Consider the following 11,266-nt stretch of genomic DNA (forward strand, 5'->3'; position numbering starts at 1 on the left):
GTTTGAGTCTTTTGGTTTGTTTTAGTGTTTTAAGTGTTTAGTTTTGCATTCTTTGAGTCTAGTTTAGTGTTTTAAACTTTATTTTACGTTTTTGAGTCAGTTTCCAAGTGATTTTGCAATCCCTCCTAATCCCCGGTTAAAAACGATCCCTACTTATACTTATACTACAATTGTCACAAGAGGGTTTTAATTTGTGTGCGTATAATTCTCACATCAATGAAAAACTGATCATATTTAGTGTAAATAATATCTTTTATTAAAAAAAATAAGGATAAAACCGTAATCACACTCTCAACTAGATAAACAGAAGCTGATGGTAATTTTGTTGGATAGGAGAGACATTGGAAGTCCAGACAAGAAAATCTGAAAGTAGCAGTTTTCAGTCTTTTTCTCCTCCATTAATGGAGGGAAGAACATTTGTATAAACTCTCTCTCACATCACCACCTTCTACTTCTGCCGCCATTTCCTCAGATTCTCTGTTTCCTCCTCTGTTTCTCGTTATGGAGGAAAAGGAAAGCACTTTTCCCGAGTCACCCCCAGTGACTCAGACGGTGGGTATGTCCATGGTGGCCACGGCCGCGGCCACCATCGACACCACGGTGAGCTCGGACAAGAATTACGATAGCAACCCCTGTTTTGGAAACAACCCAAGTGACAGATATTGCAGCAGCAGCGAGTGTTGGGAGTGGTCATTTCTCTGGGAAGAAGAAGAGAGGGATGTTAGCTACATTGTAATGTTTGGAAATTGAAAGAAAATCAAGAAGAAAGCTGAAGAGAAGAAAGATCAACACAGAGAGTTTTACAGAGAGATAGATTTAGAGAGAGAAATATGCTTTTGTATTGATTGATAGAATGAAGGTTACACAATTGTTTTTATAAGGGAGAGCCTAACTACTCTAACCAACTTACTAACTGTATTGCTAACTTGTATACTTAATACTCCCCCTCAATCTCAACTGGGGAAACCCAGTTTGAGATTGGAAGAACATCTACAATCACTGAACACAATGTTGAACCATCTGCAATCTTGCAATCCCACACCAAAGTCTCATGAGCAACTCTTTTGACACACCAAATTCCTTATCGAAAACCTTGGTCCCGCCAGCCACAGCCACTTCCAAAGCAGCAACCCTCTCTGTGAACTTATCAACCTAGCCTATGATTCTAGCAATTGCATGAGAATCTTTTGACATCACATTGCTTTTGCCTTCAACCTGTCCATCATTGTTTAGCATCTCTTTGCTATTAACTCCAACTTCTCCAGCATTGATTGGCATCACTAAACTGCGCTATTTCATATTGGTTCTTTACAAAGAATTTCAGCCCCACAAATTGATGTCTACATCTCTTTAGCTACTGCAAACCAAATAGAAGTTTGCACCTTTTGCAGATACAATTTGTCCATCCAAAAAAAATTCAATATTCATCTGCCTCTCGCAGGAGTTTCAATCGAAGAACAGCCGCTTATAAAATTGTAACACACCCTCAGGCCGATTATAACAACTTCTTGCGGGATTACCCTTCGTGGGAATTACCGTCAACAACTTCATTTAACATTGGCTTCGGCCTTTAAACAGAAAAATAACAAACTATAGTGTGGCATCAGCCTTAACTATAGCACCACGGGATCGCCTTTTGTGGATTTTACCAAAATACAACTACTCTTAACAGTGGCATCGGCCTTCACAATTTCAACAACAGAAAATCAACATCTATGTAGGATTACCCTTCGTGGGATTTACCTACTTACATCACGGAATTACCCTTCGTGGGATTTACCGTTTACAACTTCATCAAACTTCATGGTATAACCGGACTTACTGTAGATTCATGCTAACAATTGAGTTGGTTAGACTCGACATTATAGGCTGTAATAAGGAAAATACTGCACCACTCCTCAGTTAGCTGCTGAACAATCTTCTTAGACATTACAGTTATGAATTTTGACACAAACCACAATCGGAACAACCACAAAATTGTACATACCAGAATGCAAGAATTCACACGCATTTTTCCAAATATATCAAGAGTTGCAGAAAGATCAAACCCAATAACCTTGCAGACCATCAGTGAAGTAGAGAAAGAATTTGACACCACCATACAAATTGCACAATCCATCAATAACCAATATTCTTGAATCCAAATATCACAAACATAGAAATTAAGCAGAAGTGGCTGAAAAACTTAACCTTCTCGAAAATTCTGAGCTTGGCATTTCGTCAAACACTTAGGCTGCACATAGGTCTAAACATTCTTCCATACCAGAGAACAGAGCACAGATCAAAATCCCAGAAAATAAAATTCAGAAAGCTGCACCACCAAGATGAATGAAGAAGCAGATAATCAATAGTGCAAAGAAAGCAAACTTTATTCTCAGTCACATCTTGTTTTCAAGCACCAAGAAATCAAAAGACCGACGGTGGAGCGAGATCTTTCAACTGTGGCCAATGAGACCAGAGAAGTTCTCAAATCGATGGCCAAAAAACATGTATAATCTGAGTATACAAACATTGCAGCATGTATGTTGCCACACCTCGCAGATGTCACATGTCACCATCCTCTGATTATTTGAGCTTGATTCTACAATCTCGAACCATGACTGCGGAGGTTCTCTCACAGCCCAACGACGTCAAGAAGACGAGAATCTGACCCCTACAACTCCGGCTTTGACCAAATCCTTGACGTCATCGACAACCTACTCGCCGCCAACCGCCAAAACCCACCTGACTGGTACACCGTTCTTCAAAAATCTCGACCCAGATCCGCAAACTCAACTCTCATCCAAACCCAGTTCAAGAAACTCAGGACTGAGTTCGCAAACCCAGCAAGAACTGGAAAAAAAAAATCAAAAGCAAAATCTACCCAGAAATTTGGAAAGAAAATAAGCTAGAAACAGAGGGAAATTAATGAGAAATGGAACCACCAGAATCAATGGCGTGAGCCTGGTGGCTCTGATACCATGTTAGCTACATTGTAATGTTTGGAAATTGAAAGAAAATCAAGAAGAAAGCTGAAGAGAAGAAAGATCAACACAGAGAGTTTTACAGAGAGATAGATTTAGAGAGAGAAATATGCTTTTGTATTGATTGATAGAATGAAGGTTACACAACTGTTTTTATAAGGGAGAGCCTAACTACTCTAACCAACTTACTAACTGTATTGCTAACTTGTATACTTAATAAGGGAGGCCCAGAAAGTATGATGCAGATGGAAATTTGAGGCCGGGGTATAATAGTAGTAATGACAAAACTAAGGGTGGCGCTGCCCCACCGCCGCCGCCCGGGTTTTATCTTTCATCCCCTCCAGTTTTCATCTTCTTCCAAAAAAGGAAGGGGGAGGCCTTCTGGATCCGGCCACTGGCAGATTTTTGCTTATGTGGGTAAGTTTATCAATAGGAAGGACTAGCAGTACTACAAAGTTTGAAGCTATTTTTTTATTTTTTATTATTTTATCTTTTTTGGTTCTCTGTGTTTGTTTGTTTGGTTACCGAGAAAATGCTGTAAAAAGGAAAGAAAATTTGAGTGGGATTAGGATAATGTGGTTGGTGCTTGGTTTGGTTGATACTCATTTGTGTTTTGTTTTGTTTTTTTTTTTTTTTTTCCTACATTTTCTGATGTATAACGGAAGACGTGTGACAGAACATAGCACAATGGCGTTCTAGGATTCATATAGTTGATACCATTTAGTGGGAAAAGGCTTTGTTGTTGATGTTGTTTCTGATGTATAAAGCTCAACTTATCTACCTAATAGAAGAAAAAAAGGAACTTTCGTTTATTCTTGTTAAGTTATCTTTTGTTTTCTTGTATTTTCTCACCAACCAAACAGACCCTTTCTGGCTAAATAGTTCATTTGGATACTAGGAAAATCAGTCTCACTTATTTTGGCAGGAGAGTTGTTTGCAAACACAGCTGGTGGGGACTTCACACCACGTGCGGTTAATGTTAGCTCTTGGGAGGTAAAATTTCCTCTATTCACTCATCCTCAACTGCAAAAATTCTTTCGTGTTCCCGAGTATCCTATACTCTCTGGGATTTTCCGCGGTTTAGATCTTGTGGGTTGCATGAAAAAACTGACAAAAGGGTACATAAAAATTGTGGGAATGCAGGATGTTGCAAGCAAAATATTTTCAATTTCTCAGAAGGGTCGAGACGTTTGCGTTCTCTTTGCAAATGGAGTTGTTTCTAACGTCACCATTCGCCGACGGGGTTCTTCTGGCGGCATTCTCACCTATGAGGTATAATCTCACATCTCCTTCTGTCAACATCACTTAGCCCCTTTTCTTTTTTGGTTGGAATTGCTTACAAGTAATATGTCTTAGGAATTTTTAACTACAGTTTTGCTGCTTTCTGCTATTTGATGCTGTTTTTTCTGCAACTGTTGTCTTTAAAATGTATGTCATTAGGGTGTTTGATTTGTTTAGCATCCTCTAAAAACATTCAACTTTCTTGCAGGGCCGCTTTGAGTTATTGTCTTTATCTGGGTCATTTACAGTCACTGAGACTGGTGGTGTAAAAGGTAGAACTGGCGGCTTATGTGTCCCCTTGGCAGGCCCCGACGGTCGCGTTATATGTGGTGGCATTGCTGGTGTGCTAGCAGCTGCCAGGCCTATCCAAGTAAACTCCTTTCTATTTGAATTGCGAAACATGTCCTTTTCATTTTCTGACCATAATACCAAATTACCCTCAGGGTAGCGGTATTCCAAGTCAATTGCGCGCTAACATACGTTTTAATTTTCCGCCATGGCAACAAACGATTGGCTTGGGATAAGCACAAGGGATTATGCATTTTAACTAAAATAATATAAAATGGATACCAGATACATAAGATCAGGAAGCTTGATGCCAAATGGAAAATAGGTCAGATTGTGGTTGGAAAAGGTTTTGACAAAGTTGTGTTGTTTGTGGTTAGATTGTGGTTGGAAGCTTCATGCCAAATGGATACAAGGCTCATAAGATCAGGAAGCATTATCGTGAGCATACAATAGGTTCCCCAATCTCATCTGCTCCAAATACAGTCATAGCAGCAACAGCGATATCTCAAGCACAGCCTAAAATTGAAACCAGACTGAACTCGACATCCCCTTCACCAGCACAGAGCCATGGAGGAGATGCAGATGAAAGCATGATTCAAATGCACAACACCAATGTTATGTCCACCAATGCGAGCTGGAATGGCGCATCTGTTACTGGTGTATCTGTAACCGGTGCTTAGAATAAGGTACCTATTATATGTGTGCTGCAGAGTGATGAAGCTTCACCGCAGATGGGAAGACACAGCAGGACGTACATCAAACTAATCAATTTTTCATTTTTACTGTTGTAAGATGGAGATTTTAGTGACAGTAGTGGATAGTTTCAGCTTCAGATTGTAGGAAAACAGAAACATTTGCAGCATCTATTTTAGCTTAACATTCTGAAACGGCCAAAATCAAAGGCATACAGCTGCTGAAATGGGCAAAGATCTGTTCAAACACAGGAAGGGGAAATAAAAAGCAAAACATAGCACTCACAATAAAATCGAACATTCAAACCACTCGAGCTTCTTCATAACAATGGGAGCAATTTTTGTAATATCTCAATCCTTCTGAAAATGGTTTATAATCTTGGAATAGAAACCCCAATCAGAATGTTCAGTTGTAATTGCAGGTTGGCCAAAAGGATGCTCTTTCACATACGAAGTAACATCGTCTGCATCTGCCAGTCCATCTAATTAAAGCCTCAACTCACCCTTGGGACCCAATCAAAAAGTAAACTTCTGAGTAACTGAGTACATTCTGTAACAACAAAGCAAAAACAGTGATCAAATCTAACTCATCACCCAAAGCCATGTCGTTAACTTGTTCAACCTTGTAATCAGTACAAAAGATTGCTGTGTTAGGCTGCAGACGAAAAACAATACAAAATTAGACAGAAAACAACAATCTCATCACCCGTTTCATGGTGCACTAACACTTCGATTTAATATCAAAGGTCAAGAATAAAACACAAGCGCATTCATTTATTGTCTACTTTTGATATGAAAGATGAGGCTGAGTGAACATACATTCATTGGTCACGTAACAACGAAGAGAAAGAGAGCATTTCTGCAATCTCAGATTTATGATTCTAAGAAACATTAAAATTAATAGTTTATTGACAGGAAAAATGTGTGTTACTTACAGGGTTTAGCAGAGCCTTGTAAGGATGGTCATCTATCAAGAGTGTGTTGATGAAGAATATTGGGCAATCCGGGAGGGAAGGCTGGCTCTCGAACCCTTGTTTTCCCATATCTTCTAAAGATTGGCTTGTCTTTCTTCTCCAAGGCCTTGAAACCTGAATCAGTACATTCAACTTGATCCTAACAAAAAGGAAAAACATTACCAACATGTTTACAACTTTTAGCTAGTAAGCGGGTCGAAAGGTAGGACAGATAGGTGGGCATAGCAGCATTCATATAGTTGGTTACTTACCCAAGCAAATACCAACTTGCTCCACAATCCTCACGTCACACAATTCAGGGCGTTCTCCAAGTACCATCTATGTCAATCACTTAAAAGATCAGAAACATTAGTGCGTTAACTTAATTATATATGCAAGCAACGAAACACTAATATGCAATCTCCTGTCCTATAAACGATCTTATTTTCTTTATTTTAGTAACAATATACAGTAAAATAAACAAATAATAACCCAAACTAGTAAAGCAGCTCAATTAGGATAAAACAAAAATGATTGACAACATATATAGAAATGGTAAAAGTGGGATTGACATGTGTTGCTTGCTTACTCCCTTGCAGAAGACCATATGCCCACTTCAAACCTTTCCAGGCAAAATTTCATGAAACCCTCACAGTAAGGCCCCTTCTACACTAGTAGTAGTAGTGTAAGCACACAGTAAGATTATTACGGACCATCAAAGCTAAATTTTGTTAAAAGAAACCCTTTACATAAACATGTAAGAAGACAAATGATTTAGTTAAGGGATACCCATAAAGCTTCCATAGGCGGCATCTGGATGGCGATATCTGGGTATCTTGGATGCTTCATCGCGGTGTACCCTATGGCAACGCAGTCCTCCAAGACTAAGAACAAAAAGCTTCTTCCTGGGGCCAAGGTTCAGTTTCTCCAAGAGAGGCCACATCTTTCTACAGTGCTTTCTTCAACTTCAGCTTCACCGTTCTCGTCAGAACGTTTTGTTCTTCATCTTTTCTGCCATATCTTCGGTATACGTATATGCATGCAAGATAATCAAAACCAATAAGTTAAGCTGTATTATCTTTAGACAGACGGGCACAAGGGGTTGGATTTATATAGCTGAGATTCGTGGCAGTTGAAGTACTGTTGGACGGATGGTTTTCCAAGGTTGATAAATATGTATGGGAAAACATGAAAGGGCCGTCCATATATTTCCGTGACGCTTTGGTTTCTGAATATTTTGATTATATATACAGACGACGGCATGCAGCCTAGTGGTCTCGCATTTATTGAGCTTCCAAGGAGCGGAAACATAAACTAATTTAGGTATCCCATATCTTCTCATACCTTGGAAAGAAAAAAAAAACAAAAAAAAAAAAAAAAACAAAAGAGTACACACATATATATATATATATATATAAGGATAGGATAAAGGGACAAACATTTTTACTCTTTTTAAACCTTTAGATCGATCAAATGACATCCAAGGGCTCTTATTATTCATTAAATGACATGGATGCTTATGTGGATTTTAACTAACATTAAAGAAAATAAAATGAAAAGCCATACAATCTGAAATGAATTAAAAATAAAATTAAATAGAAAGAAACCCTATGAGCGTGCAAATAAAATGAAAAGCCATAAAATCTTAAAGGAATTAATTAAAAATTAAATTAAATAGGAAGAAACCCCATCCGCATCTGTCTTTTTTATATAATATTAGCTCCTAATCAATAATTTCCTCCTAGTTTTCCGCTCAATCAGCCTCTTGGCCTCACTCTCCGCCATTAAATTTATGAAAACGGCCGAATTCCCAAGAATGTTCCTCAGAGTCTGAGCACCCTGGATGTCAACTCTCAAAACAATGTCGTACCCTTTCCCCAATTCATCCCTAATCTGCTGTTTGGGAATCCCCAGTATCCATTAACTCAAACTTTCATTCGAGCTTTTCTGTCATAAACAAACATACAAAACAAGCTGCAAAATAATCATCAGCCGTAAAACAATTGAAAGAAAGCCACAAATCAACTTACAGAAGTTTCCAGTAAAAAAGAAGTAACATACAGAAGTTGCAAGGAACATATCAAGATGACTTGGAACAACACTTTTCTTCTAAGATCTCCCCTAGACATGTTTCAACGAAATGGTTGTTCTCCCCGCCAAGCTTATTGACCAGAGAATAACATATGTGTTCTTCCAGTGTATAACCTGCCCTAAACATAAAGTCTAAAACAAGTAAAGAATCATCCAACCTGTCTCTTTGTGAAAGACATTCAACTAGTTTCCCAAAAGTTTTCCGCTTTGGTTTAAGCTTACTCTTTAACATGTCTAAGAACCATTCCATTCCCTCTGCCGCATCTCCTTGATCACACAATCCAATGATGATATAATTTTGTGTGCCGAAAGTTGGTTCCAAACCTCTATTCTTCATATCATTCCACAAACTTTTTGCTTCTTGTACAGCTCCAACCTGACAAAGATTTTCAATAAGTGGGGTGTAGGAGTAAGTTGATGGTTGTAAGCCTTGAGTCAGGAGCTCTCGGAATAAGTTCATACTCTCTACTATCTTGCCTTCCTTACAGAAACCTTGGATTAGAGTGTTGTATGTAATCAAATCACGAACAATACCCTTATGGGGCATTTCAGTGAATAATCCATATGCCTCATCGGTCCTTCCATGTAAACATAGTCCTCTCATCATTGCGTTGTAACTGACAGTGGTTTCTTTATAACCTCTATCACACATCTCCTTGTATAAGATCTTGGCCTCTTCAAAACTACCAATCTTACAGAACCCCAGAATCATTGTATTGTATGTGTACTCATTTGGACGATATCCCTTCTCAATCATCTCAAACCACAGCTTCCTAGCTTCCCCAACATAATCCATTGTGCAAAGACCACGAATCATGGTAGTATACATGACAGTATCTGGGGCATAGCCTCTATCCTTAAGATCATTGAAAACCCGTAAACCCTCACGCCCCTTTCCTTTCTTACACAGCCAATTGATTACCTCCTGATACGTATAATTGTCTGGGTCACGGTTCTTTGAAATCATGATGTGGAGGAGTTCAGACACTCGAGTATAATTCTTCTCCTTACAAAACCCAGAAATCAATTTATTGAAAGCAGCATTTCCAGGGACTAGTCCATCTACCAAAACCTGCCGAAGAAGCTCATATCCTTTTGAAACATTGTTATCAACACATAATGCTTGAATGAGATACCCAACAGTCTCAACATCAGCTACAACACCACATTCTATCATTTCTTGATACAATATCCATATAATATCAGTCCTCCCCACTTTAAGGCAACCTGACAAAGCCGCATTCCAAGTCATTATAGACAGGCACACTCCAGCCCCTTTCAACCTATAAAACACATCAACCGCCTCCTGAACATATCCACCCTCGCAAAGACACCCAATATAACTTTCTAATGAAGCAGGATCAGGGCTAAAACCGGTACGTCCAAGAAGCAATTTTGCAGCATTGCAGGCCTTAGCCTCCACGAGCGCAGTGAAAAGCGCATTACATGAAACGGGGTTGGGCGAAAACCCATTCTGAGAGCTCAACCAGAAGAAAAACCGAAGCGAGAAAAACACATTCGTTTGGTGCTTCAAAAGCTCAGTGAAAAATTGGGGGTCAGTGAAATTAAAAGAAGGGTAATGGGATGGCAGAGTCTGCTCCCATCTGGGTTTTGTTCTAATAATCTTACAAATCTGTTGAGAAATTTCTGTGAAGTCAGAATCTTTTGTTTCGGTTGTGAGGTATCTGACTTGGGTATTTGGGTTTTGCCAGGCACGGTGGTTGTGGCGGAGGAAGATTAGGATTGACGACGGAGCTCTGGCCATGAACTATTAGCTCTGTCTCTCTTTCTCTCTCTCTCTAGCTAAGAATTGAATCAAAAACTCTCTGTTAACATGGAAATGAAGCTCGAAATTATTGCACAAATGGTGGGAAAAAAAAGTTCCGAATGTGAAGTTTCACTTACTGGTAAATGGGTTTTGAAACAGAAATGTGCAGACTGCAGAAAAAATCAATTGCATCCTCTACAGAGTCTACACGGTCCGAAGCCTGCACCCAATCAATACAAAAATATCAATTACGATTACAATTACAAGTCAATCTAGCATACATAATAACATTCACAGAAGCACTGAATCTGTTCCAAAAGACAGAACAATGAATAATTAAACCAAATTATAAAGAACCTGCACAGTAGCAGAGGTGAATAGACGAACACAGCAGCCATATGAGAATACCAGAAAATTGACCCCAACGGAAGTTGGGAGGTTAATAAAAAACCCCGATAAGCATAGAGAAAAACACTTCAAGCCGGTGGCTGGCCGGTGGCTGAAAACACAGAGAGAGGAGGGCTCGGTGCTATCTGGCTGAGGGAGGCTGCGCTTCAAGCCTTCAAGTTCAACGATGGAAGGGAACTGAAATGAGGATGGGCGATGCGACATGGACAGGAGAACCCTAAAAACAATAAACGGCACAGATCAAATTTCAAAACAATGAAGGGTTGAAATAATTCTCTTATAATTAAAAAAAAAAAAAATATATATATATATATAATATTTATTTTCGGTTCAGCATGAGATTACCGAAAAATTGGGAAGACAATACCGAATCTCATACCGAAATTTCAAGATCGGTTCAGTATATCATCCCCAGAATTTTAGGAATTTTGGTTTGGGATTGGAATTTTTTCGGTTTGGTTTGGAATTTTTAGGAATTTTTTTCCGACCCTATGACTTACCATGAGAGAAGACGACGTCACGATAGTTGTGGTGGAGGTGAAACCGTGAGAGAGATTGGAGAGGAGGAGGAGTGGTGGACGGCCAACGACTGAGAGAGACCGAGTGACGGAGTGAGAAAAGTGAGAAAGACTAAGAGAGAGAGATTCCAGTCGCAAGTCTTTATTACCGCAGGACTCCACTCTGGTGTGACCAAGTCCTTATGAACTCGGATAAGCACCAATAGAAACAAGCCATGTGGATGACGATTTTAATTGAAAAACTAATTCTATACGATTCGGTACCAAACCGACTAAGCACAAAACCAAACCAATCTTGTACCCA

The 11,266-nt window shown here is 39.2% G+C and overlaps 1 protein-coding gene and 1 pseudogene across 5 annotated transcripts; one reads left to right on the top strand and one right to left on the bottom strand.

The window, feature by feature from the left end:
• Positions 1-501: 501 nt before the first annotated feature.
• LOC103934739 lies at positions 502-7,563 on the top strand (annotated as a pseudogene).
• Positions 7,564-7,824: 261 nt separating this feature from the next.
• Positions 7,825-11,053, bottom strand: LOC103934735 (pentatricopeptide repeat-containing protein At5g18950). 5 transcript variants are annotated; one of them, XM_048581238.1, is made up of 4 exons: positions 10,945-11,053; positions 10,394-10,661; positions 8,239-10,256; positions 7,825-8,151 (listed from the first exon to the last, which is right to left on the bottom strand). In XM_048581238.1, exon 3 carries the CDS (start codon positions 10,031-10,033, stop codon positions 8,258-8,260), a length of 1,776 nt encoding a protein of 591 aa, XP_048437195.1. In that variant the 5' UTR covers positions 10,034-10,256; positions 10,394-10,661; positions 10,945-11,053; the 3' UTR covers positions 7,825-8,151; positions 8,239-8,257. The 5 variants fall into 5 exon arrangements, with proteins under 5 accessions (XP_048437195.1, XP_048437198.1, XP_048437199.1 ...); XM_048581241.1 differs by lacking the exon at positions 7,825-8,151 and having other exon boundaries at positions 8,199-10,071; positions 10,174-10,256; positions 10,445-10,661; XM_048581242.1 differs by lacking the exon at positions 7,825-8,151 and having other exon boundaries at positions 8,199-10,094; positions 10,174-10,256; positions 10,445-10,661.
• Between the last annotated feature and the right edge of the window lie 213 nt (positions 11,054-11,266).

This window comes from the organism of the source record quoted next, unplaced genomic scaffold, assembly GCF_019419815.1.
Source record: "Pyrus x bretschneideri cultivar Hongxiangsu unplaced genomic scaffold, Pyrus_bretschneideri_v1 Contig163, whole genome shotgun sequence".
Lineage (NCBI taxonomy): Eukaryota > Viridiplantae > Streptophyta > Magnoliopsida > Rosales > Rosaceae > Pyrus > Pyrus x bretschneideri.

Bases quoted from the DNA above. Each gene is read 5' to 3' on its own strand.
- LOC103934735 (XM_048581238.1), bottom strand. From the start codon at position 10,033: ATGGCCAGAGCTCCGTCGTCAATCCTAATCTTCCTCCGCCACAACCAC.